At 32.6% G+C, this 23,299-nt stretch overlaps 2 protein-coding genes across 2 annotated transcripts; one reads left to right on the plus strand and one right to left on the minus strand.

The window, feature by feature from the left end:
- The first annotated feature begins 5,573 nt into the window (after positions 1–5,573).
- LOC145618646 (uncharacterized) lies at positions 5,574–6,944 on the plus strand. The gene is made up of 2 exons (XM_081673420.1): positions 5,574–5,802; positions 5,901–6,944. The coding sequence occupies exons 1-2, from the start codon at positions 5,645–5,647 to the stop codon at positions 6,382–6,384; spliced, it is 642 nt and encodes a 213-aa protein (XP_081529546.1). The 5' UTR covers positions 5,574–5,644; the 3' UTR covers positions 6,385–6,944.
- A 1,150-nt stretch (positions 6,945–8,094) lies between these two features.
- LOC145617846 (F-box protein At5g03970-like) lies at positions 8,095–12,777 on the minus strand. The gene is made up of 3 exons (XM_081672600.1): positions 12,687–12,777; positions 10,208–11,561; positions 8,095–8,953 (listed from the first exon to the last, which is right to left on the minus strand). The coding sequence occupies exons 2-3, from the start codon at positions 11,483–11,485 to the stop codon at positions 8,909–8,911; spliced, it is 1,323 nt and encodes a 440-aa protein (XP_081528726.1). The 5' UTR covers positions 11,486–11,561; positions 12,687–12,777; the 3' UTR covers positions 8,095–8,908.
- Positions 12,778–23,299: the final 10,522 nt, after the last annotated feature.

Raw genomic sequence — 23,299 nt, forward strand, 5'->3', positions numbered from 1 at the left:
CATCATGGCCTATTTTGGTTAAATTTTTTTTTTCTGTAGTATATTGTTGGATATTTTTCTGTAGTATAATAAAGTGCTCCTATCCCTGTTGGCATACAAAATCGCTAGATCCCCCCTGCTGCAGACACCATTAAGGTGAATACAGATGCTCACATGGCTGCTGGAAATGTCATTGGACTGAGTGTGTGTTTGCGTGATGAGAATGGTGGTCTGGTGGCTGCTGCGAAGCAGGTCGTGTGTGAAAATAGGCTATTGAACACGCTGAAGTTGCTGCTACCAAGTTGCTACTGCCTGTTAGCATTGCTGCACGTTTGGTTTGGGCAGCTGACAGAATTGGTAAATCGGAGATTGTGTTGCTCTCAAAATGAGCTCTTTTATCTCTCCCTTCTTTTTTTTTCTATGTTTTTGTAGTGGTGTAAGAGAATATTGTAGATAGAGTCTTGGTTGGGTGTGTGTTTTGCTTTACATTGATAAAGTCATTTTGTTTTCCAGCATTGGTTTATTTACTGTCTGCTATATCTTGTTGAGCTACCTTGAACCAGTGATTTGTTAGAAGTACTCGTGTCGAGGATGTGGTGTACCCTGACTGTTTGAGTGGCGCACACTTTGGCACCTAGGCACACCTCTTACCTACTTTTTATGTGGGGGACCTGGGCAGCTGATATTTGTTTATGAAGAAGGGAAAATAAAGAGCTACAATAACATTGTCTTGGATAACTGGAGCATCTTTCAGTTCTCATTAAAATACCCACAAAATGAGATCTAGTCCTCACGGCAAAGGAGGCATTTGATATGGTTTATTTCACGCTTTTCTATAGATCATTGTTACATTGTACAGGCTTTTTCTTCTCTTAAGCAGGGATTAATTAGAATTAAATGCATTGTTGGATTGATTTGCTCTTATGCAAACCTGTTACCATGTCATATGCTTTTCTATGAGCAACATGAGTTTTAGATAAAAAACATAAATTGTTGACTAGTTTATTTTCCTAATTGGTTAATTATAATATGTAGTTTTACTAATTGGTTAATTTAGTTTCAAACTTTATTTTAAACATTCTCTTGAAGCAATGGTTTTATTTTGTCTTATATAGGTGGGAAATCATCTTCTTGTTCTACTGTAATTGTTGAATTAATATTTCTCCAAAGTTCTTAATGCTGAAACCTGTTATATGTAAGAGATAAGTTAAGTAAGATGGGAAAGACCATTTTTGTTTTATAATTGGAATCTATGTTAATAAATTGAAAAAAAAGCCTGAAACTAAATAGTCAATACGGAGTACTCTTTTTATCCTAAAAACTCCTAAATCCTAAAATTCGAGTTAGTAATAGGTCGAGTTTAAATTCGGGTCGGGTCAATAACAAGTTGGGTTGAATTTGAGTCGGGTCAATAACAACTCGGGTTGATTTTGGGTCGGGTTTGTAACAGGTAGGGTTAGTAACATGTCGGGTTGAATTCGGGTTTTGACGGGTTAAATCGGGTTTGGGTCATTCTTGGGTCATTCGGGTCGGGTCCTCTCTAGGTCGGGTCATGGTCGGGTTCGGGTCTCAAATACTCTGGTCAACTTGGGTCTAGGGTTGGTGTTAGGTCGGGATCGGGTCACCATTTTTCCCGGGTTCAGATGGGTTAGGGTTAGGGTTAGGGTCGGTATTTCGGGTCGGGTTAGCTTTTGATAGCTCTAATTGGGACTAAAAAATTTTGTTATATCACACGTTTTTTTTTTTTTTTTTGAAAATTAAGTCACAATTCCAATATAATTAATCAATCCAATATTGTCAAAAATAGATTGATTAAGGGTCTGTTCACATTTACTTAATTTCAGTTCAGTTCAGTTCAGCTCAGCTCCAATCAGTTCAGTTCAGTTCAGTTCAGTTCCAATCAGTTCAGTTCAGTTCAGTTCAGCTCTTAATTTCCCTCTCACATAAAATATTCATTTCAGCTCAATTCAGTTCAGTTCAGTTCAGTTCCAATCAGTTCAGTTCAGCTCCAATCAGTTCAGTTCAGCTCAATTTAGTAAATATGAACAGGCCCTAAATCTTTTTGCAACTTGTCCATTCTACACTCAAGTTAATTTTTTTATACAAAAATAAAATACCCAATCTAATTATACAAATATAATATTAAAAAATTCATACAACACAAATTAAAAGAAAAACCACTTAATGTAATTTCTTAACAGCACAAAACATAACAACATAACAATATTGAAGGATAATCAAATTAATCACATGATAATCAAATAATCATAAGTTCTTAACTAGGTAATGCTGCTATAGTAAATAATATGAAGAAAAAAAAAATTCAAATAATCACATGAAAATTAATAAATCACATAACCATAGGGAAAAAAAAAAAAAAAGAACAAAAAACCACTAAACTAAACTAAAAAAAGAAAATAAATTGTTTTATAAGTATGCTAAAGTGGAAGAGAGAGAATGACAGGAAGAAAGAGGAGTGTGAAAATAAATTCATAACCATTTAAATAATAATAATAATAATAATAAGATTGAAGGAATAAAAAAAAATAAAATAAAATAAAATAAAATAAAATAAAAAATAAAAATGCAAGCAACCATGCTTGAACTATACAATCTATGTATCTATAAATAAACTAAAACAACAACCGCTGACATCATCACTTTTTAAAATTGTACACATGTCAAGCTGTTGTTAAAATTCTTCCCGTCTAAATCAATTGCTGACATCATATTCTTATTTATTTATTTACCTTAAATTATAACAATATTTTTGTAAGACAATTATTTTTATTATTATATTATATTATACTCCATATTTTATATTATGAATTTATGAGTGACTATGTGGCTTCAAAATATAATTACTCTCGGTTATAGGGTACCCCATAATGCATAGTTTGCTTAAGTTTTTTCTCTTCTACAAAATTAATAGGATCTAAATATCATTGCAAATGGCAATTAATGGTTATGTTTCTATAATTTATATCATATGAGGGACATATATAAAATATATATTTATTTCAATGAATTTTTTTATGTCGTGCATCGCACGGGGCTTATCTAGTACTTCGTACAAATTAAAAGAGAAACCACTTAATGTAACTTCTTAACAACACATAACATAACAACATAACAATATTAAAGGATAATCAAATTAATCACATGATAATCAAATAATTATAATTTTTTTTCTTTTTGACACAAAATAATCATAAGTTCTTTATGAGCTAATGCTGCTATATATAGTGAATTAAATGAAGAAAAAAAATTCAAATAATCACATGAAAATCAATAAATCACATAACCATAGAGAGAAAAAAGAAACTAAACTAAAAAAATAAAAATAAAAATAAAATAAAATAAAATTGATTTATAAGTCTGCAAACAACCATGCTTGAACTTACACGATTGATTTTTTGGCTTTGTCTCAATCACTCTAACCAGTACGCTATAAGTTTGCATGTTAAATTATATCTTGAAATAATCTTTATATCTTATTTTCTTATGGGAGCCTCTTTTTTTTTAAATTAAGATTTTTTTAAAAAAAATTTTCTCTAGGTCATGTGACCCTGCATGACCAATGCTGGGTCCGTCACTACATGAAGGACAATGAAAATGCAATTCCATGAGAATAGTAGTTCAGAGTCTTAGTAGAAATTAATTTGACCATATCGACAAAAGTCAAAGGTAATACACGAGATAAGAAATTGGATTACTAGTATAAAGTGGTCGACAAGAGTTACGAAAGCATAGAGAAACTTAAGAAATGACAAAGAGTATTATGTTCTGCTTAATTTCAGTTTTGTTCAGTTCAATTCGATTCAACTTTAATCAATTTGTTCAGTTCAGTTCAGTTCCTACTTTCTTTCATAAACAATTCATTTCAGCTCCATTCATTTTAGTTCAATACAGTTCAGCCTTAATAAGTTCAATTTAGTTGTTTTTTCAGTAAATAGGAACAGACTTAAGATATAACAAAATAAGCAATACATCCAACCATCACCACAACACACGGTGATAAGAAATGACATGAGAATAGGCAAATAAAAGAACATTTTACCAACATATTATCGAAATTAAATAGCTTAAGAAATGACACGTAATTGAAAAAAACAAAGACATATACTCATAATTTTCTTCAAATTAACTGGTATAATATCGAGTCTTATACAAGTAATATACTAGGAGTACAAAGTAAAAATCTGGTAAAAAATGGATAAATTTGAATAAAAAATGGATGAATTTGAATAAAAAATGAAAGAGGATAAAAATAAATTATAAAAATAAGTTGTAAAAGTAGAAGAATTACTACTACAATACTACTATATATACAAGAAAACGATTTGGCGCCATTGTAACTCTTTTAAACATTACTCTTATTCACAGGTTCAATTTTGCTCTCTCTTAATTCATCATATTTCAGTTTTCTCTCTCTTAATTCATCATATTCAATTTTCTTGATAATTCTTGCTTCATTCATCTCAATTAAATCAACATTTTTCATCAGATTTTGCAGAAATTGAAAGAATCGAACAACTTTCTCGCGCTCTAATATCAATCGAGGTACTCTTTTCACTTTCTAATTCAGTTGCATTTGAAGTTTAATTTCTTTGATTTCATGTTGAATTGTTGCAATTCATCTCAATTAAATCAACATTTTTCATCAGATTTTGCAGAAATTGAAAGAATCGGACAATTTTCTCGCGCTCTAATATCAATCGAGGTACTCTTTTCACTTTCTAATTCAGTTGCATTTGAAGTTTAATTTCTTTGATTTCATGTTGAATTATTGCAATGCATATCAATTTAATCAACTAATCTCATCATATTTTGCAGGAATTGAAAGAATCGAACTACTTTCTTGCGCTCTAATATTTTGCGAGGTATTCTTTCACTTTCTCATTCAACTGCATTTGATGTTTAATTTGTTATTCAATTTCAACCAAAATTTCCTAAATTAAAATTTGCTGAAATTTCTACTGTTCGCGTTCATTATTTCCTCTTAGTGATGGAGATTGTTGATGCAATGACTAATAAAGTTGTACAAGAAATGAAAATTGGACCTAGCGGATTCGTATCACGATTGAAGACTGATTTTGAAGAAGTAGAGCTGCTTGGGTTCGGTGGGTATGGATGTGTGATTTTGGTGCGAAATAAAATTGATGGAGAATCTTATGCGGTGAAAAAAGTCAAGCTCAGCGTCGTCTCGGAAATATCATATGATGAGGCCGTCAGGTATTGTGAATCTTATTCTTGTTAAATGGCATTGAGAATCAGTATTTGTTAGAATATTTCCTCAAACAATATACTGTATTATAACTTATAAGGGAATTTGCTAGATATATTTTTGATATCTTGAATGAATATTATTGATCGACACATTGATGTATATATATATATATATATATATATATATATATATATATATATATATATATATATATATATATATATATATATATATATATATAGTACAAGTAAGGAAACACCTACTGAGATTAGAATAGCCAAATATAGATTGTCAAAAAAAAAAAAGGACATGATGTATCTATAGTACAAGTAAGGAAACCTAATGAGAATCTACTTTACAGGAGAATCTCAAATTTATCTTCAGTTCATATGATAGATAGTCTATACCTTGGTATTATGCAGGGAAGCTCGAACTATGGCCAGATTAAACCATCCAAACGTTGTTAGGTATTATGCAGCTTGGTTGGAAAAGGACATAATTGGATTTGGCAATGATGAAGAGGGTAATTTTGTAGTGGCTGATGGCGAAGAAGCCGGCTCCATGTTATGCATCCTTCAAGAGTTATGTTATGGGTATGGAAATCATTTACATGCTATAATTCTACAAATTAATATTATTGATTATGTTTGTATTGAATTACTGACCTTTTTCTTTCTTGAATTTGGCGAAGGTCGCTGAATGATATTATTAAAGACTTGACAGCAGAAAAGGCTCACTCACTGTTTAGGCAAATGTTAGAGGCTGTTCAATACATACACAATGAGGGCATAGCTCATGGTGATTTAAGTCCATTAAATATTTTCTTGAATTCAACCAAAGAGATTGTGAAGATAGGTGATTTTGGGATTGCACAGCTATCAAACGAGTTACATCAACGTCCAACAACAATCTACCGTGCTCCAGAGTTGAGTGATCCTTGCAAATTTACTGCCAGCAGTGACATCTATAGTTTAGGCATTATTGCTCTCGAGATGTATGCTAGGTTTGGAAGTGATATGGAGAAATACAATGATTTGCAAGAATTCAAAAAGCACAGAACCTGGCCAAAGTCAATCACCAATTCTATTAAGATTCTCATCAACATCATGACAAGAGATAGCCCAGAGGAGAGGCCTACAGCAAATACCATTCTCGGAGAGCTTGATTCCATTTGACTTGCTGTTAAGTGAAAATAATGGGTTGTGCACGAATTATGATTTACTTCTCAGTTTCTGAAGTGTTTCCAATTACAATGGCTTAGCAGATGTTGTGATCCTTCAAACGGCAGCCATGACACCAGAGGTCAAACTTAGATCCAATACCAGATTTTGCAAATTGCTATATACACATATAATATGCAGTTTATGGTGAGTTTTCCTGTTTCAATTTCATTCCTTGGTTAACATAGTTAGGAAAGTGAAGCTGCTTAGTGGCACATTGAGACATGTATTGTCATGGATGTGATTCTGTAGGTATTATATCATTTCATGTTTGTCAGCTTGCAAGAGCAATACTTCAAAAGATACTAGTACATAGATAAGGGAAGAAAATTTTGCTTCAAGACAAGAGGCTGCATCGCTGCATCATGGTATTATTAGTTAGTGTACATCGTAACTGAATGGTTGTCTACCTTGGCTACTTATCTTTCTGTATATGTTGTGATGTTGAGATGTAACCTTCTGTCCTGGTCTTTGCTCCTTACGATCATAGTAGCATTATTTCTCTTCTAAGTGAATATGACAGTAAATAATTTTTGACCTGTACAATCTGAATTAATGGATTGTCAGAAGTTCTACAGTACTGAATAATCTTCTTCTGAATGGCTCATCTTAGAATTTATATGGAAATTTTCTTAAATTTTGATATGGGTTTCCTCTTATATGATTTTGGCATCTATACATGAGAAATAATATATCTATGAGAAGTCATATTAGACTTGAGTACTTCATGGCTTAAGTAACAAGATGGTTAACCTTGAAAGGCTTATTTCTTTCTTTTCTTTTTGTTGAAAAACACTTTCAAATCAGAACCAATACAAATCATGAGAATTCTTATTGTGCAAAAGATTATCTGTCAACCAAAATTGAATTTTGTCCTTCGACTAGCTTTTTTGTCTGATGTAGTTACTAATCTCTAATCAATGAGTACTAGAATCGATCTTACTGAAAACAATTGTATAACATGAGTCGATCTTACTGAAAACAATTGTATAACATGAGTACAGGACCTTGTTCAGCTCTACACAAATATGATGGTACTGCACAGGTATACATATTTACAACATAATATGAATTGGTTATGTACCAATCTAGAAACTACATGATAAACTTGACAAGCAAAAACATAATTATTACGAAACATATCTATTATTCAAGATAATATATGGAAATACAAAGATTATGAAATCGATTTTATAAATAAATTATAAGTACTTTGTATAATAAATCTTATTGCCATATTGCTAGCTATGTTTGCTCGTACTATAGCGACTTGCTTGCTTTCTTGTTTACCTTCATGTCACAACATTGTAATGTTTTGAGAACGTGAAAGGGGTTCTTTCAAGCTCCAACATCGCGGTTAGCCATGTGCAGACTTCTGCAGTTTCTTAGTGTAAGGACCTAAGCTTGTATAAGCACCACTCTGTGAGACTTGAGACCATATGTAGTCACATATATACTATCTTTACCAAGTGTTTTGAAGCTTGAGTTCTTAGCACAGGGTAACATACCCATTATAGCCCCTGAAAGTAAGATTCTGGAATCCAAGTGAGGTAAGGTTTTTTACAGTTTGCCCTCCATGACCATTCGCAACAACTTCATCAGCCGAAAGCTAAATTAAAATTAAAAGAAAATTAAGAGAGGTTATAATTCCTCAGTAAACAAGGGAAAAGAAAATAAACAGTTGAATTGAAGAAAGTAAGCAGTGTTGTTTGCACTTGATGAGCCATTCGCAGTGTAGCTGATGCAAAACTTATAAACTGAGGGGAATAAAATGGAACAGAATGCTTTAATAAATAAAATCTTGTAGCAGCAAGTATGGTTAGATTCTTTCATTCTTATTCAAGACACAATCTCCTCAACCACCTCAAGATCAAGTAACATTCAGGTACTTAAATAAGAATCTAACCTTTGCCACCATTCCACTAAAACCAAGCTAGGCCTCTGACACTATCATAGCTAAAATTGAGCATAGATATTTTCTGCAAGAAACTTAAGCTCGTTGAAATTGAGCATAGATGGTGCCTCCAAGTTGGTGATTGAAACCGAGATGGTACTTTTGCCTGCACCCTCACTATGAACAGCAGAAGTCGCTCCTTATTTCAAACTGAACTGTGTCACTCTCTCAAGTTTGAAGGTAGTCATGAACTTGCTATGCCCACTGTAGGTACTTGGATGTTTTCAAAACAAATTAGAGGTTTTCACCCCAATTACCCCACTATTATTCTTCTCTTGAGTACCAACCATGAAGAGGTCAAGGTCAATCAAAATACTATAAAGTAATAAAGAGCTCATGAGCTTCCAAATAATATTCATCTAAACTGAGATAGAAGACTTCTACAAGAAGAAACACATTTCATGTCAAACATTATTGTTGAATCTAAAGCAATGCCAAAACACTAGTAAATCGCCTGTGGCAGACAAACTGAAATAAACCATAAGCTTCATCTCATTTTTATTCTTTTTTTGCTTCAATAAATGATCACTGATCTGTGTAACACCAACGGTCATGTATGTCTTCATAGTTCTGTCCATCATAATCAAGAAGGTAACATTAGCAAAACAGACATAAGCACACAACAAAACAAAAGTTCACTTGGTTTAGTAACAGTAAATGAAGATAAAATGCAGTAGAAGGTTTTATATATATTATATGAGAGGAAAATAAACATATTAGTTTGACTCTAAACTAACGAATAGAGTATCAAACGAGTATGTGCAGTCCAAGCAAGAGACATGGCGGCTCAATTTCCGGGTCAGGGAGCTCAGAGATGGACCAAAAGTTTGTGGGTGAGAAGGCAAATGTCAAGTCAAGTTGTAAACTGATTTTTAGTTTAGGAAAGACAAACATACAGTTCACCCAGGCCTTTCAGTTCTACAAATAGTAAAAATAATGGCAAGAGTTTGATTTATATCTGATAACAGCGCCTCAGAAATAATATCAAACGATCAAGAACACAACAAGCAATTACATTTAATCATTTTCTGTATGTCTTACAAATCATGGAATGCTCAAATTCATTCACAATGCACGTAAACAAGGATGCTCAATGTTTGTTACAGATGAGTCAACTGTATGACCACTAAAAAGTCTCAAGAAGAGTAATGTACAGACGAAGCAACTTTACACAAGACGGTGAAAGGCCCTCTTCAGCTGTGCGACAATGTTCTTCACATTTGACACAACAGCATGAGTTCGTTTCACTCCTAAAAATGACAATATCGGTTCTATTACATCCTCTAAGATAATTATTGAGGAAAAGAAACCAGAATGACAGCATATGCAAGCATACAAAATATAAATTGCACCACCGACATGCCTGATGTCACACAATTTGTGATGCACTCCCATACCATACAAAATAAAGAAGAAACACAAGGCCAACACCAACTGTATGCTTTCAAAAAACTAATAGTCCTACATGTAAAATGGTCAGCATTCACACTCTGATACAACTTTGTTTTCTGGACATTATTGACAAAAATTAGACAGATATGCATCCTACTAGCGACAACATTCAACCCATAACGTGTCACAGCTACATGAAATATATTATGTATCAGAGGAAATAAGACCTTTAATTAGATAAAATCTACACCATGAAGAACATGGACAGTGATGAAGCAGCAACCCAAAACAGAAAAGAATCAATCATGAATCAGAATATAACAAAAAAAGGCATGTACGATAAGCCTAGAATTAATTAATTAAACTCACTGCAGATTTGTAGAAAAGTGGGAGATAGGCCATAACAAATCAAATGAAGTAGTGAATATTTACATCGATAATGTTGGTAATACCTCTGGACCAGTCCTTCAACGTGACAAATACATTTTTGTGCAAAAAGAGAGGGAAAAAGTCCCCACAATGTGCTTCAGTAAGGTTTAAATACCGCACTCCTTCAAAGCGATCACTTCCGATATGATACATAAAGATTGAACATGCAGAACCCATAAATAAGATGTCAGAGGTAGGATGAAAAGAACAACATCGCAACCAGACATAACGCGAAGACCAGTCATTTTTTCGTGCATACTTCCAAAGGTATTGCAAGCAAATCTTATGCTTCAAACTCCATTCACTGGAGTCATTGGGATAGTCAAGCAACCACACACACACATACCCATCTTCATTCCTGACATAACAGAGAGATCCATTCGACACCCCAATACATCCTGGCGGAGGTTGATCTTTTTCATTTGTTGGATGTGCAGGAGGACTTTTCTGACTTGGGCAGTTAATTACACAGGCTTTCATACATTTGAGGTCAAAGGATATTATCACAGCATACATGGATAATCTATGCACTACACCTCTCAAGTAAATAGAGTGCCTGAGCAACTTAAAACACTCAGCAAAAGGAGGCAGCTCTATTTTCACCTCATACGACTTCCAGTCTCCAGTTTGGGAATCAAATAAATGGATACACTGTGGCTGGTTGCTAAGAGATGAAATGACCACTCTGTAGTGAATGGACTCGGAAGGGTCAAAAGCTAATGATGCGTAGAGGGTCGACAACTGGATTGAAGGAGGAGGTGGAGGGACAGGCACGCATTGTCCTATTACAGGATTACACACGTAAAACAGGGGTTTAGGACGTTGAACAAACAAAACTAAGCCATTACAACAGTCCAAGAAACTGGCACCACGATGTTCAAATGGCAATAAACTTGAAAGTGACATTCCATATGAATCAGCTTTTTCATCAGAATAGCTTCTGGCGCTGGTAAAAGGCATGAGGTGTGGTTCCAGAGGAGCGCTGTCAACATAATGAATAGAATCACTATAGGCCACCAGGTGCTGCAAATATTCTTTTGTGTCTTGAGGACAGGTTGTTGTTACATAAGGCAAGCCATGATCTCGAATAGCACGATAATAAACTCCAGAAACAGGAGGATCCTCAGCTGACAACATGGGAATACAAACTTGAGAGACTACTGTCAGCCATTCTTTTGACACACACTTGCACTTCAGAAGATCTTTCACATGGAGTCTGCAGAAAATGTTAACCAACAAATCCTCGCATAATAGCCCAAAGTTCTTTTCTTGATTAACCATCCTCTACGACACCAACAACTAACTTTATACTCTTCAATCCCTTGAGATTTTAAACTTACTTTTTTTCAAAAAGCACCTGTAGGTTAAGGTGTACACGTTACTACTTACTAGGACACATTACAAACTGAAAAATGTATGCATATTGTATAGAATTTACCGAAACAGTGAAGCTTAAGCACGGTGTCATTTATAAACATATCGAAAAGATTGACATATATGACTGTTTGCAACGGATAATGAGATAGGAAAGTTATACAATAAGCATGTCTTTACTAAATACGAGTAAGTAATTAGGATACATAATACTTCCTCCGTTCCAAATTTTGTGAGCAAACTCCAGTTAGGGTGGCAGAAATTGTTTCTTTACTCATTAGACTGCCATCTCTCTCCCCTCACCTTATCACATGCCTCAATTCCTCTCTGTCCTATTCACACTCATTCACTAACAACTACAATTAGCCTAGAAATCAGTGACAACTTGAAACGAAAGAATCAATTAATAGACTAATCTAAAGGAATAACAAAATGATCCTGAATACTCGGAAAGAGTTGGCATGCATTATAGTCATGACATGAAAGTTAACAAGCATAAGCAATCATTGGTCATAAACATGAAAGTTGACAGAGATATATTAATACAAACCATACAATATGAATAGTACTCTAAGTAGCATGTCAAAAATATCAAAGAAAGATCCATAAAGATCAAATCTTTTTGCTTGGAAAACAATTATACAATAGTTTTTCGATCAAAGCTACAAAATTTTTTACCCAAACTGCCAAAGCTGAATTCTTTACCAATAAATTCAACTCAAAGATGTGAGCTTTGGGAGAAATTCAGCAACCATACAAATTGAAATCAATAAGAAACAACACTAACACTAATAAAATTTTAATTAACAACACTAACCAAATTATAGAGATCAATGCTTCTGCAGGGCAGGAGGGGAAAAGAGATCTAATTTCATATTCAATTATCTCGAAAAATACATAATTTTAGGGGTATTTGATTCACTAATCAAATTAGGCTCATAATTTTCTATTCTTTTGGTTATAATCTTTTCGTAATCTAAGAATTTAGAACCAATAAGTGAGATTTACGAACCCCAAACTTAAAGCACTGATAATTAAATTAAATTGGATAAAAAATAAACCCTAGATTGTGAAATTGATATGATGATAACAACAATAAACAACTTACCTTAGAAGCTGCTTCAATGGGGGGTACAAGAATCAACGAAATAACTAAAACTGACTGAGAGAGGTAGGATTTGATGCCGTTTAAAAGCGATGAACCGCCACAATTATAATACGGGTTAGATCCGTCTAATAAATAAATAGGCGGGTCTTCGTGTGATTGTCTAATTATGGGAGAGGGTGGATTACTCAAAAAAAAGTAGAGGTGATCATTTGCGGGCTTGGACAGGTAGTGGGCCGGGTCTATGTTTATTTTTTGTCCAACGGGCTTTATATAGCAAACCTGTACAAATTTTTACCTAGACTCTACGGCAGGGAAAACTGCCTGCACCCCCCACCCCTACGTGCGTGCCCCACTCCCGCCCCTTTTCATTTATGAATTTTCTGTAAATTTTTATAATATGTTCATTTTTATATTGGTAAATGTTCATTTATAAATCATTAGATGTTCATTTATATAATAAGGAATTTTTGTTCAAACTAATACGAAGTACATTTCATGAATTGCATTTTAAGAATTTTTTATCAATAAAAATGAGAGCAAATTTATTTATTTATATGGATTGCTGCGTTCAAATCATTTTTATTATTAGAAGTATTGCATCATCCAATGTACATTTTTGTTCATTCGTGTTTCAACATATGTTCATTTTTGTATCATTAAATGTTCATTTCAAGAGCCATGTGTAAGTTTTATAGTAAGATGTATAAAAATACATACGTCTTAGAATTGTATTTATATAAATAAAGAGTTGTTAATAATAATTTCCAATATAAAATAAATTCAATTTAATTACAATAATAATGCATTTCCATACAGCTATACTATTACATGTAATTGTTTCATAAACACGAAAGTGAACCTTTCCATCATCCAATGTTCATTTATGTTTAATGTTTGTTTTCAGTAGTTAACTATAGGTTTATTGTAGTTGTATTTGAATATAAATGTTGTACACGTGAATTTCAATGATTTTTATTCTTTTAAAGACGCTCATACATATTTTAACTAGTGAACATATTTTAATATTTATTCCCTAAAAAAAAATAGTTTAACATTTGTTATTCTGTTTTGTTGTAATAATGTTCAATTATGCAATTATAAATGTTCATTTATATATACACTTGTGTTTATGGAATTATAAGTTGTACATGCAGCTTTTAATAATTATCACTGTTTTGTAGTTTCATTAATAATGTTCAGTTATGTAACTATAGATGATCATATATATTTTTACATATGGTAATTTTACTGTAATTGATCAAATGCATTATTGTAATTGACCATTATTGCTATTGTATTTGTTCATTTATTACATGTTTAATTATTGCAGTGGGAATAGAGGATGCTGTTATTTTTGAAGAAGCAAGTCACTTTGATTTTTGGAGGAAACAATTTCCTTCGGTAGATGATGCTTATGAAATGTATAATGAGTATGCTTTTATGAAAGGTTTGGGATCAGAGTTAGGAGGAGTAAGAGGCGAAGGGATGGCTCATTTTTTATGAAAGGATTTATTTGTTCTAATAAGGGGTTATAAAGATAATAAGTGTAGAAATATTAAATCCTATGAGTGACTTGATACAAGAACTTAGTGCTGTCAAATTTCAAACCGAAACCGTTTAACTGCCCGATACCGACCGACCCAAATGAGTACCGAACCGATTAAAAACCGATTTTTTTGAAACCGAAAACCGACCGCAACCGTATTTAATAAACCCGAAACCGAATCGACCCGAATAATGTTAAACCGTATAAGAACCGAACCCGTTAACAAACCGAACCAAATATAAACCGAACTAAAAGAAAACCGAACCGAAAAAGAACCGAACCGTATCTAACCCGAAACCGTTTAAACTAGCAAAAAAAAATGTTTACACCAGACCGTTAGCAAACTGCTACCCGTTTGCACTGAACCATTTGAAAATGAACTGATTGTAAGCCGAACTGGTTATAAACCGAACCGTTTATGAACCAAACCGCTTCTAAATCGAACCGTTTACCACTACAAGAAATCAGGCAAATAACGACGTCGGAAAACACGTTTCCGACGGAATTCCGTCGTAATCGGTTGTCGCAATACCCTTTGTTGGAAAATCAGCCTTTTCCGACGGAAATTCCGTCGGAAATACTATTCCGACGGAAAAGGGTTTGTCAGAATAGATTTTCAAGCTCAACAAAGTCCGTCGGAAATTTCCGACGGATTGTATCCGTCGAAACATTTTGATAAAAAAACAAAAAAAAAAGGGTCTGCCGCGCCACCACTCCCTTCTAAAATCACCTTAACACCTCCTCAACAAACCCCGCCCTCCACTAAAACCACCACCGTGATTCACCCTACCCACCACCGCAATTCTCCACAACCCGACTTACAAAGACCCACCACCACAACCCATAACCAACCCAGATCCACCTACCTAACCCTAACCCAAAGATAGATCCACCAATCTAAACCTAACCCAAACCGTAACCCACCCACCTAACCCAAACCCCAACTCAGATCTACTCAACTAAACCAGAACCTGATTGAACCATAACTAAAATATCACAAAAATTCCCACCAAAAAAAAATAAAACACAAAACATCAAAAAAAATCCCCAAAACCCAAACTTCAACAGTGACCACCATAGATTTCTAAAAAATCCGAAAAGGACAATTAAAATAAAAATTAAGAAAAAAAATAGATACATACTTGAATTTGATCACTCAAAACCTCGGAATTGGGTTTACAAGGCCAAATTCGACCATGAAAATTCTAGATCTAGAGTTTTCATGGTCGAATTTGACCTTAAAACCGTCGTTTTGCACCATTGATGTTGATGTAGAGTCTGTGTTGGTGTTGTTCACGACGGTGTTGTGGCATCTGGTGGTTGATAGAGTGTGCGGTGGTAGTATAGTCGATGGCGGCGTGGTAAATCAAAAGAGGGGGGAAAGAAGATAAGGAAGATGAGAGGCGAGAGAGGCGAGAAGAAGAAGAAGATGAAAGAGAAAGGGTTTCAAAAGGGTTTCATGTAAATCTAACCATTGATTTTTTAACCTATGGTTTAGATTGGTGATCTGTGTGTGTTATGGGAGAAAGAATCTAACCATCGATTTTTTTTAATCTATGGTTGAGAGTGGTGATCCGTGTGTGTTGTGGGAGAAAAAATCTAACCATTGATTTTTTAATATATGGTTGAGAGTAGTGATCCGTGTGTGTTTGTGTGTTGTTCATTCATCTACAAAAATATTATTCCCTCAATTCTTTAGTATTTTTTTGCCCCATTTGATCGGGATCAGTGCCCAAGACATGTATTAAAACATCTACTAGTATATCTTTATTTTCATACACGTAAAAATTATAAAAACGTTATATTAATAAAATGTATAAATAGATAAATTTAAAAAGATCACTAATGAGTCTATAACTTTGTACTAATACATACGAATAACGATGATACGAATATTTAACTATGAGATGGTTAGATGCCATGTGTTGCCTGTTCTCTTACGTTGAAATTCAGTTCAGTTCAGTTCAGCTGAGTTCAGTTCAGTTCAGTTCAGCTCAATTCAGTTCAGTTCAGTTCAGTTCAGTTCAGTTCAGTTTAGTTCAGCTCCTAATTTCCTTCTCTTATAAAATATTCATTTCAGTTCAGTTCAGTTCAGTTCAGTTTAGTCCAGCTCCTAATTTCCTTCTCTTATAAAATATTCATTTTAGTTCAGTTCAGTTCAGCTGAGTTCAGTTGAGTTCAGTTTAGTTCAGTTCAGTTTAGCTGAGTTCAATTCAGTTCAGCTCAGTTCAGTTCAGCTGAGTTCAGTCAATGAGAACAGGCCCTAATAATGTGTACATATGATCAATTGAACTAATCAATATTACCTTGTTAATTAGTCATTAGTGTTTTCTTTCATTATACAAATCAAAGCACTTTGTAATATCTTCATAATTTCATGAAAATATGTAATGATAAACGAGTCATAATTATCAGTCTTGTTGACTAATCAAGTATCGAATTACCAAATTGCGAATTTCCATTTCACAAGAAGTCAAGAACTCATCAAATCATGATTATGATACTATGCGTAGTATATAAATGATTAAATAAGAAGCATATAATAACCTAATTGTAAAACAATAATACATTAATACACTAACTCTTATAATCTACTTCGTAATATACTAGTAAAATCAGTATGACTAAACTTGAAACAGAACATAATATGTATTTATAAAATCAATGAGAAAATGTTTATAATATGATGCCTAAATAAGAAATGATTCGCGACTTGCCGACTTTATATAAAACTTGTGAACGCAAAAGGTTAGCAAGTACTATCAAATTTCAAACCAAAACTATTTAACTGCCCGAATCCAAACAACTCGATAAACAATTTATTTTTTGAAACCGAAAACCGACCTGAACCGTAATTTAGTAAACTTGAAATGGAACCGATATGAATAACGTTAAAGTGGTTAAACCATCGAAGAACCGAACCAGTTATAAACTGAACCGAAAAAGAACCGAACCAGTTATAAACTGAACCAAAAAAGAACCGAATTGTTTCTAACCCGAAACCATTTCCAACCCAAACCTGTTTGAATCGGGATAAAAACCGTTTACACCGCACCGTTAACAAACCGCAACCCGCCTGCACCGAACCGTTTACTACCCGGACTGTTTGCAACCCGAACCGAATCAAAACCGCTTAAGAATAAATCGAATCCGAATCGAACCGATAACTATTTAAACCGAACCAAAACCGACCCGTGAGACAATTAAACCGATTCCAAACCGACCCAATTAACTACCGAACCGATTTCAAACTGAACCGAAACCGAACTGTCAAACCGTTTTGACAGTGCTACAAGAACTGAATGTTTAACTTTTGTACAGTTTCCTATTGATCGTTAAGGTGTGTTTATAAACATATTCTAATATAGTTAGTTAATGATGGTTCAAAGTCGTCAAAAAAATATTAGTATTATATATATAGTGTTTAAATGTTTGCTTTTGAATGATGTGATTTGTAATAATACTTTGGGAAACAAAAAGTTTATATCCTTCTTATTAAAATCAAATAGAAATTGTATATCACCAAAAACTAAACTATTGAATATTAAATATACAATTCAATTCTACACATATTGATGTTGCGCGAATCCATGCATTCTTGATTTCCTTATTTTTTGTCGTCTGATCTTCCTTTTTTTTCCTTGCTAAATATCCACGATTCTTTGTTTAACTAATAGCTAGGCAAAAACAAGATTTTTTTTAGTTAGATTTGAGCAAAAATAAGTGTTGAAATGAACCAATTTTCATATGAATATGAAAATATAACAATTGAAATGATCGATATGGAAATGAACATATATTAATATATAAATGAACATATATATTTGTAGAATTGATCATCTATTAATATGGAATGAACAACTATTAATACAATAATGAACATATTCACATAATTGAATATGAAAATGTACATCTATTAATATATAAATGAACATGCATTAGTTTAAAAATGCCTATGAAAGATATCAATCAAAGAACATGAAATACATACGTAAATAACACTTGAAGCTATCAATATGTGATTTATCATACATCCATCTGAAAAAAAGACACATGTTGAAACTCAAAAGTTAACCGAGCATGAAATATTTGAAGAAGATGACCAAAATATAAATATTTATCAAAATTCTAGTAATCGTATACTAATATGTGAAAACCATATACTTTTATGCGATTGAACATCTACCAAAAAACAAATGAATATTCATCTAAAATAACTTTCCACTCCAAACTATGAAAAAAGAATGAACATTTATATATACAATGACTATGTAGTAATAATTTTCCACTCCAAACTATGAAAAAGATTGAACATTAATACAATGACTATGTTGTAATATATAAATGTAGTAATATATTTATATTAATCTTCTATTAACATGTGAATGATTGTATACTAGTATGTAAATGAACATTTATTGAAACGGAAATGAACATTCAGTAAAAAAAGAAACGCTACGAACTAATTCAATTAATGCTTACTTTTCTCCAGATTCTTTGATGTTCTTCTCTAAAACTATTTCCTTCAACTGCCCAAAAAAAAAAAAGAGAATACTTCATAGTTCATACCCAAAAATCAAAAGCTACTTGTTCAGATTACTAGTTTTTAAACGAAAATTAGTAAAAATTACTAAAATGCAATAGTTTATAATCTTTTTCTATGTTTTATACTTCGATGATGATCCTGTAACACAATTGCAACAAAAAAATTACTAAAACTAGGGTTTATACTCTTTTTTGAACTAAAAATGAACAAAATCACTTACTCCTTTGAATTTCGACCTTGATTAGTTGAATTATGTAGTAACTGGACATTTTTTTTTTTTTGATAATTTGTCATAAATTCATAGAAATTTCAGATTTGAAAATGCAAAAAATAGATGTAGAGAGAGAAAATGTAGAAAATGGGTGAGGAGAGAGAAAGTGAAATGATAATGGTTTTTTTTTTCCACTGTATATATGGGGTGGGGGAAATAGTATGGATATTATAATGTAGTTACTGTAAAAGTGAGTATTTGGGGAAGGGGTGTTAAACGATGAGTTTAGGAAGGGGTGTAGGCTAAGATGCCTAGACTAGAGTCTAGCCATATATAATTAGCAAACCTAAACCCTTTAATTTTATGCGGGCTTGATACTTTGTCCATGCCCGCTTGTTAAACGGGCCGGGCTTGCCCACTAGCTAACGGGCCTTAAATTTTTGTTTTGTTTTTAATAACACTAACTAATCTTTTTATTATTTATTTGTGCTAAAATTATTTTGGTATAGTTGTCTTATAATTTTTTGTTCGCAAATGGTAATAGAAATAAAAAAAAGGTTAAACTTATGACATATGTTATAAATATATGTAAGATAAAACTTATTTAATAAGTGTTAATGATAAAATATAAAATTAAAATGAATAATTGTAACTAATAAAAGCTTATAGTTCAATATAGTCTCTTTGTATTTATTTTCAAAAATATACAAAGTATGTCATAACTAACTAACTAAATAAAATTATTAAAATAAGAATGTTATTATTATTATTATTATTATTATTATTATATATTAATAAACGGGCCGAGCGGGCTAGCCCGCGATACATATTTCTTGTCCATACCCACCCATTTATGTTAACGGGCCGGGCCTAGCCCGCCCAAATATCCAATTTTTTTCGAAAAGGTTGTCCAAGTCCGCCCTTTTTGCGGGTCGGGTTGGGCGGGCTTAGCGGGCCGTCCCGCCCATGAACAGCTCTAATTTTAAGTAAATTTTTTTAAAAAGTATTGGGTTATTTGATTCGCGGAGTATACGTATGATTTTTTTGTATTTCAGAAGTTGGTTAACCTTCACTTATTTTCATTTTTTTTTTCATTTATTTTTTTTATTTAAGTCTTCCATTTATATTTTTTCATTTAAGTATTTCTTAACCTCCACTAATTTAGGGGGCGTTTGGTTCGCGGATTATAGATATAAGGTATGGGTTTAGAATGACCAAAACCCATACCATATGTTTGGTTGTCAAAAATATGATTTTTAAACCCATACCTCAAACCCATGAGGTATGGGGTTTAGAAACCTTGGGCGGGAGGTGAGTTTGGCTCTATCCATTCCCTTAGGTATCAAATACATGAAATTAAAGGGATGATATTTCATTCCAGAATTGAACCAAACGCATGGTATTAAGTATCAAGTTCCAACCCGATACCACCTTGACCCTATTCCTGATTCCAAACCTATACTACTCTCCGAACCAAACGCCCCCTTAAGTGGATTCCTTCAAAAAAAAATTGTGCTATTATTGTTCCTTTTTCTAATATCGATCTCATCACATGATTGTCTTAGTTTCCTTTCCCTTTTCACTTAGTTAAATATTAAGGGTCTGTTCGGCAAAAGTAGTTGTAGCTGATGGCTGTTAGCTTTTGAGCAGCTGTTAGCTGTAAAGGTAGCTGTGAGCTGTCAATAGGTAGTTGTCAGCTGTCAAGGTAGTTGTTCATAATATGAATGTTTTGCAAAACTAGCTGTTGAATTTATTATTATTATTATTATTATTATTATTATTATTATTATTATTATTATTATTATTTTTTGAAAAAATTATTATTATTATTATTATTATTATTACTATATTAATATTTTTTATTTTTCTTATAATTATTATTATTATAATTATTATTATTAGTGGTGGTAGTAGTATGATATATCTTATTTTAATATTTTTAAAATATCATGGACGGTAGGTATGATGTTAAAATTGTTAATTAAGACAAGGAAGAAACAAGATCAATGGCAAGTAAGACAAGGATGATTCGAAAGCATTATAGACAAAAAAGATAAAATTTTTGTTTTTTACAAGTAAGACAAGGATGATTCGAAAGCATTATAGACAAAAAAAAAATAAAACTTTTTTTTTTTTTTTAAAAAAAAATAATAAGAAAGATAATAAAACCTAAAAAATAGGTTGAACACTAGTTTTTTTTTTTCAACGCTATCTTTTCTAGCTTTTATTAACAGCTACCTAAAAGCTACCTCCACCTCTAACAGCTACTTAAATCACTACTTCACCAAACAGTAGTAATTTTTATAGGTAGTGTTTGAATTAAGTCCAAAAGCTACCGCAGAACAGGCCCTAAATTGATTAAATTTAAAAAAACAAATCATTTGAATACCTTTAATCTATAAGATTTCAGGATACATAGGTAACTTTCTAATACCAAACCCACAAAATGATTTATACTTAATTCAAAAAATAATTTTAGAATTGGATTTTAGGATATGCCAAATTGATTTCTTGTTTTTGATGTACAACACTTAAAATGTGGAGGTTGAGAAAGAATAAATTAAAGGGAAAAAAATTATAATGAAAGAGAAAGTAAGTCAATCATCACATGAGATTTAAATTTTTTTTTTTTTCAAAAAAAAAAAAAAGTAATGAAGAAACAAACTATAAATAATAATGGCAAACTTTTTGAAATAATTCAATTTAATGGTTACTTAATTACATGAGATAAAAAATTAAGTAGAATAGAATTAAACAAAATATATTTAAACAAAGAAGTATTAAAAATATTTAAGATTTCACTATAAAAAAAAAAAAAAAAAAAAAAAAAAAAAAAAAAAAAAAAATCTAAATTTTGCCAATGTCATTTATGTTGTTATGTGCACCCAAGTGCATAGTTTGTGATGTTGAGTACACCCTCAAAAGGTTGTACTGCTACACGCACATTTGTCATAGTTAGTGTTGTTGCGGTCAATTTTTCCTTTTTTTATGGGAGGTATGAATTATAGGTTTAGAATGATTTTTTTTTATTTTTATTTTTTTTTTAGGAAAGGTTTAGAATGGTCAAAACTCATATCATATGTTTGGTTGTCTAAAGTGTGAATTTTAAACTCATACCTCAAACCTATGAGGTATGGGATTTGGAATTCTTGGAGGGAGGTGGGTTTGGCTCATTTCATTCCCTTAGGTATCAAATACGGTTTCAGGAGATCTTGGAATCAATTCTCACTCCCGCTCTTGTGGGCTCTATAAACACCAAAAAAAAGGTATCAAATACTGTTATACGGGGGTGTTTGGTTCATTATATTGGAATGAAACCTCATAACTAGAGAGATATGGATTTTAAAACCCATACTACCCTAAAGTTGTTTGGTTTAATGTTGGAATGGATTGTGAATCTTAGGGGGAGGTGGGTATGAGATTCCATAGGCATGGGTAGAGTTGGAATCTCTTGGGTGAGGGATTCCAATACTAAAAAACTCAACCAAGCAAAAAAATAGATAGAATGGATTCTTTTGCTTTCCGAAGACACAGTGCTCACAAAATTCTAGCTTACCCGTGCCGGGTGAGCCAAGAAGTCCACGTTATGTCCATTCCTTTTTCACTAATATGGCCAAGGCGTTTATGCCATAATTGAGTAAGATGAGAATAAGAAAATGATGATGAAATAGCTGCTGAACCTGTCACTGTATGACCCTATAAGACATACAAACTGCCACTTCTCGTGGCTTTCATGACAACGAGGGCACCTTTGGTGACCTTCAAAACTCCACCTTCAGCCGAGAATCTATATCCAAGTGAGTAGTGACTCAAGAGTGATAATTCTACAAATTAATATTGTTAAGTATGCTTGTATTGAATTATTGACCTTATTCTCTTTCTTGAATTTGGGGAAGGTCGTTGAAAGATATTATCAAGGAATTGACAGAAGAGAAGGCTCACTCACTATTTAGGCAAATTATGGAGGGTGTCAAATATATCTATGAGAAGTCATATTAGACTTGAGTACTTCATGGCTTAAGTAACAAGATGGTTAACCTTGCAAAGGCTTATCTCTTTCTTTTCTTTTTGTTGTAAAAAACTTTCAAATCAGAACCCATACAAATCATGAGAATTCTCATTGTGCAAAAGATTATCTGTTAACAAAATTGAATTTTGCTGTTCGACTAGCTTTTTTGTCTGATGTAGTTACTAATCTCTAATCAATCAGATTAGGGCCTTGTTCAGCTCTACGCAAATATGATGGTACTGCACAGGTCTACGTATGTACAACATAAAATGAATTGGTTATGTACAACATTGTAATGTTT

Source organism: Chenopodium album, chromosome 26 (assembly GCF_948465745.1).
Source record: "Chenopodium album chromosome 26, dcCheAlbu1.1, whole genome shotgun sequence".
Classification (NCBI taxonomy): domain Eukaryota; kingdom Viridiplantae; phylum Streptophyta; class Magnoliopsida; order Caryophyllales; family Amaranthaceae; genus Chenopodium; species Chenopodium album.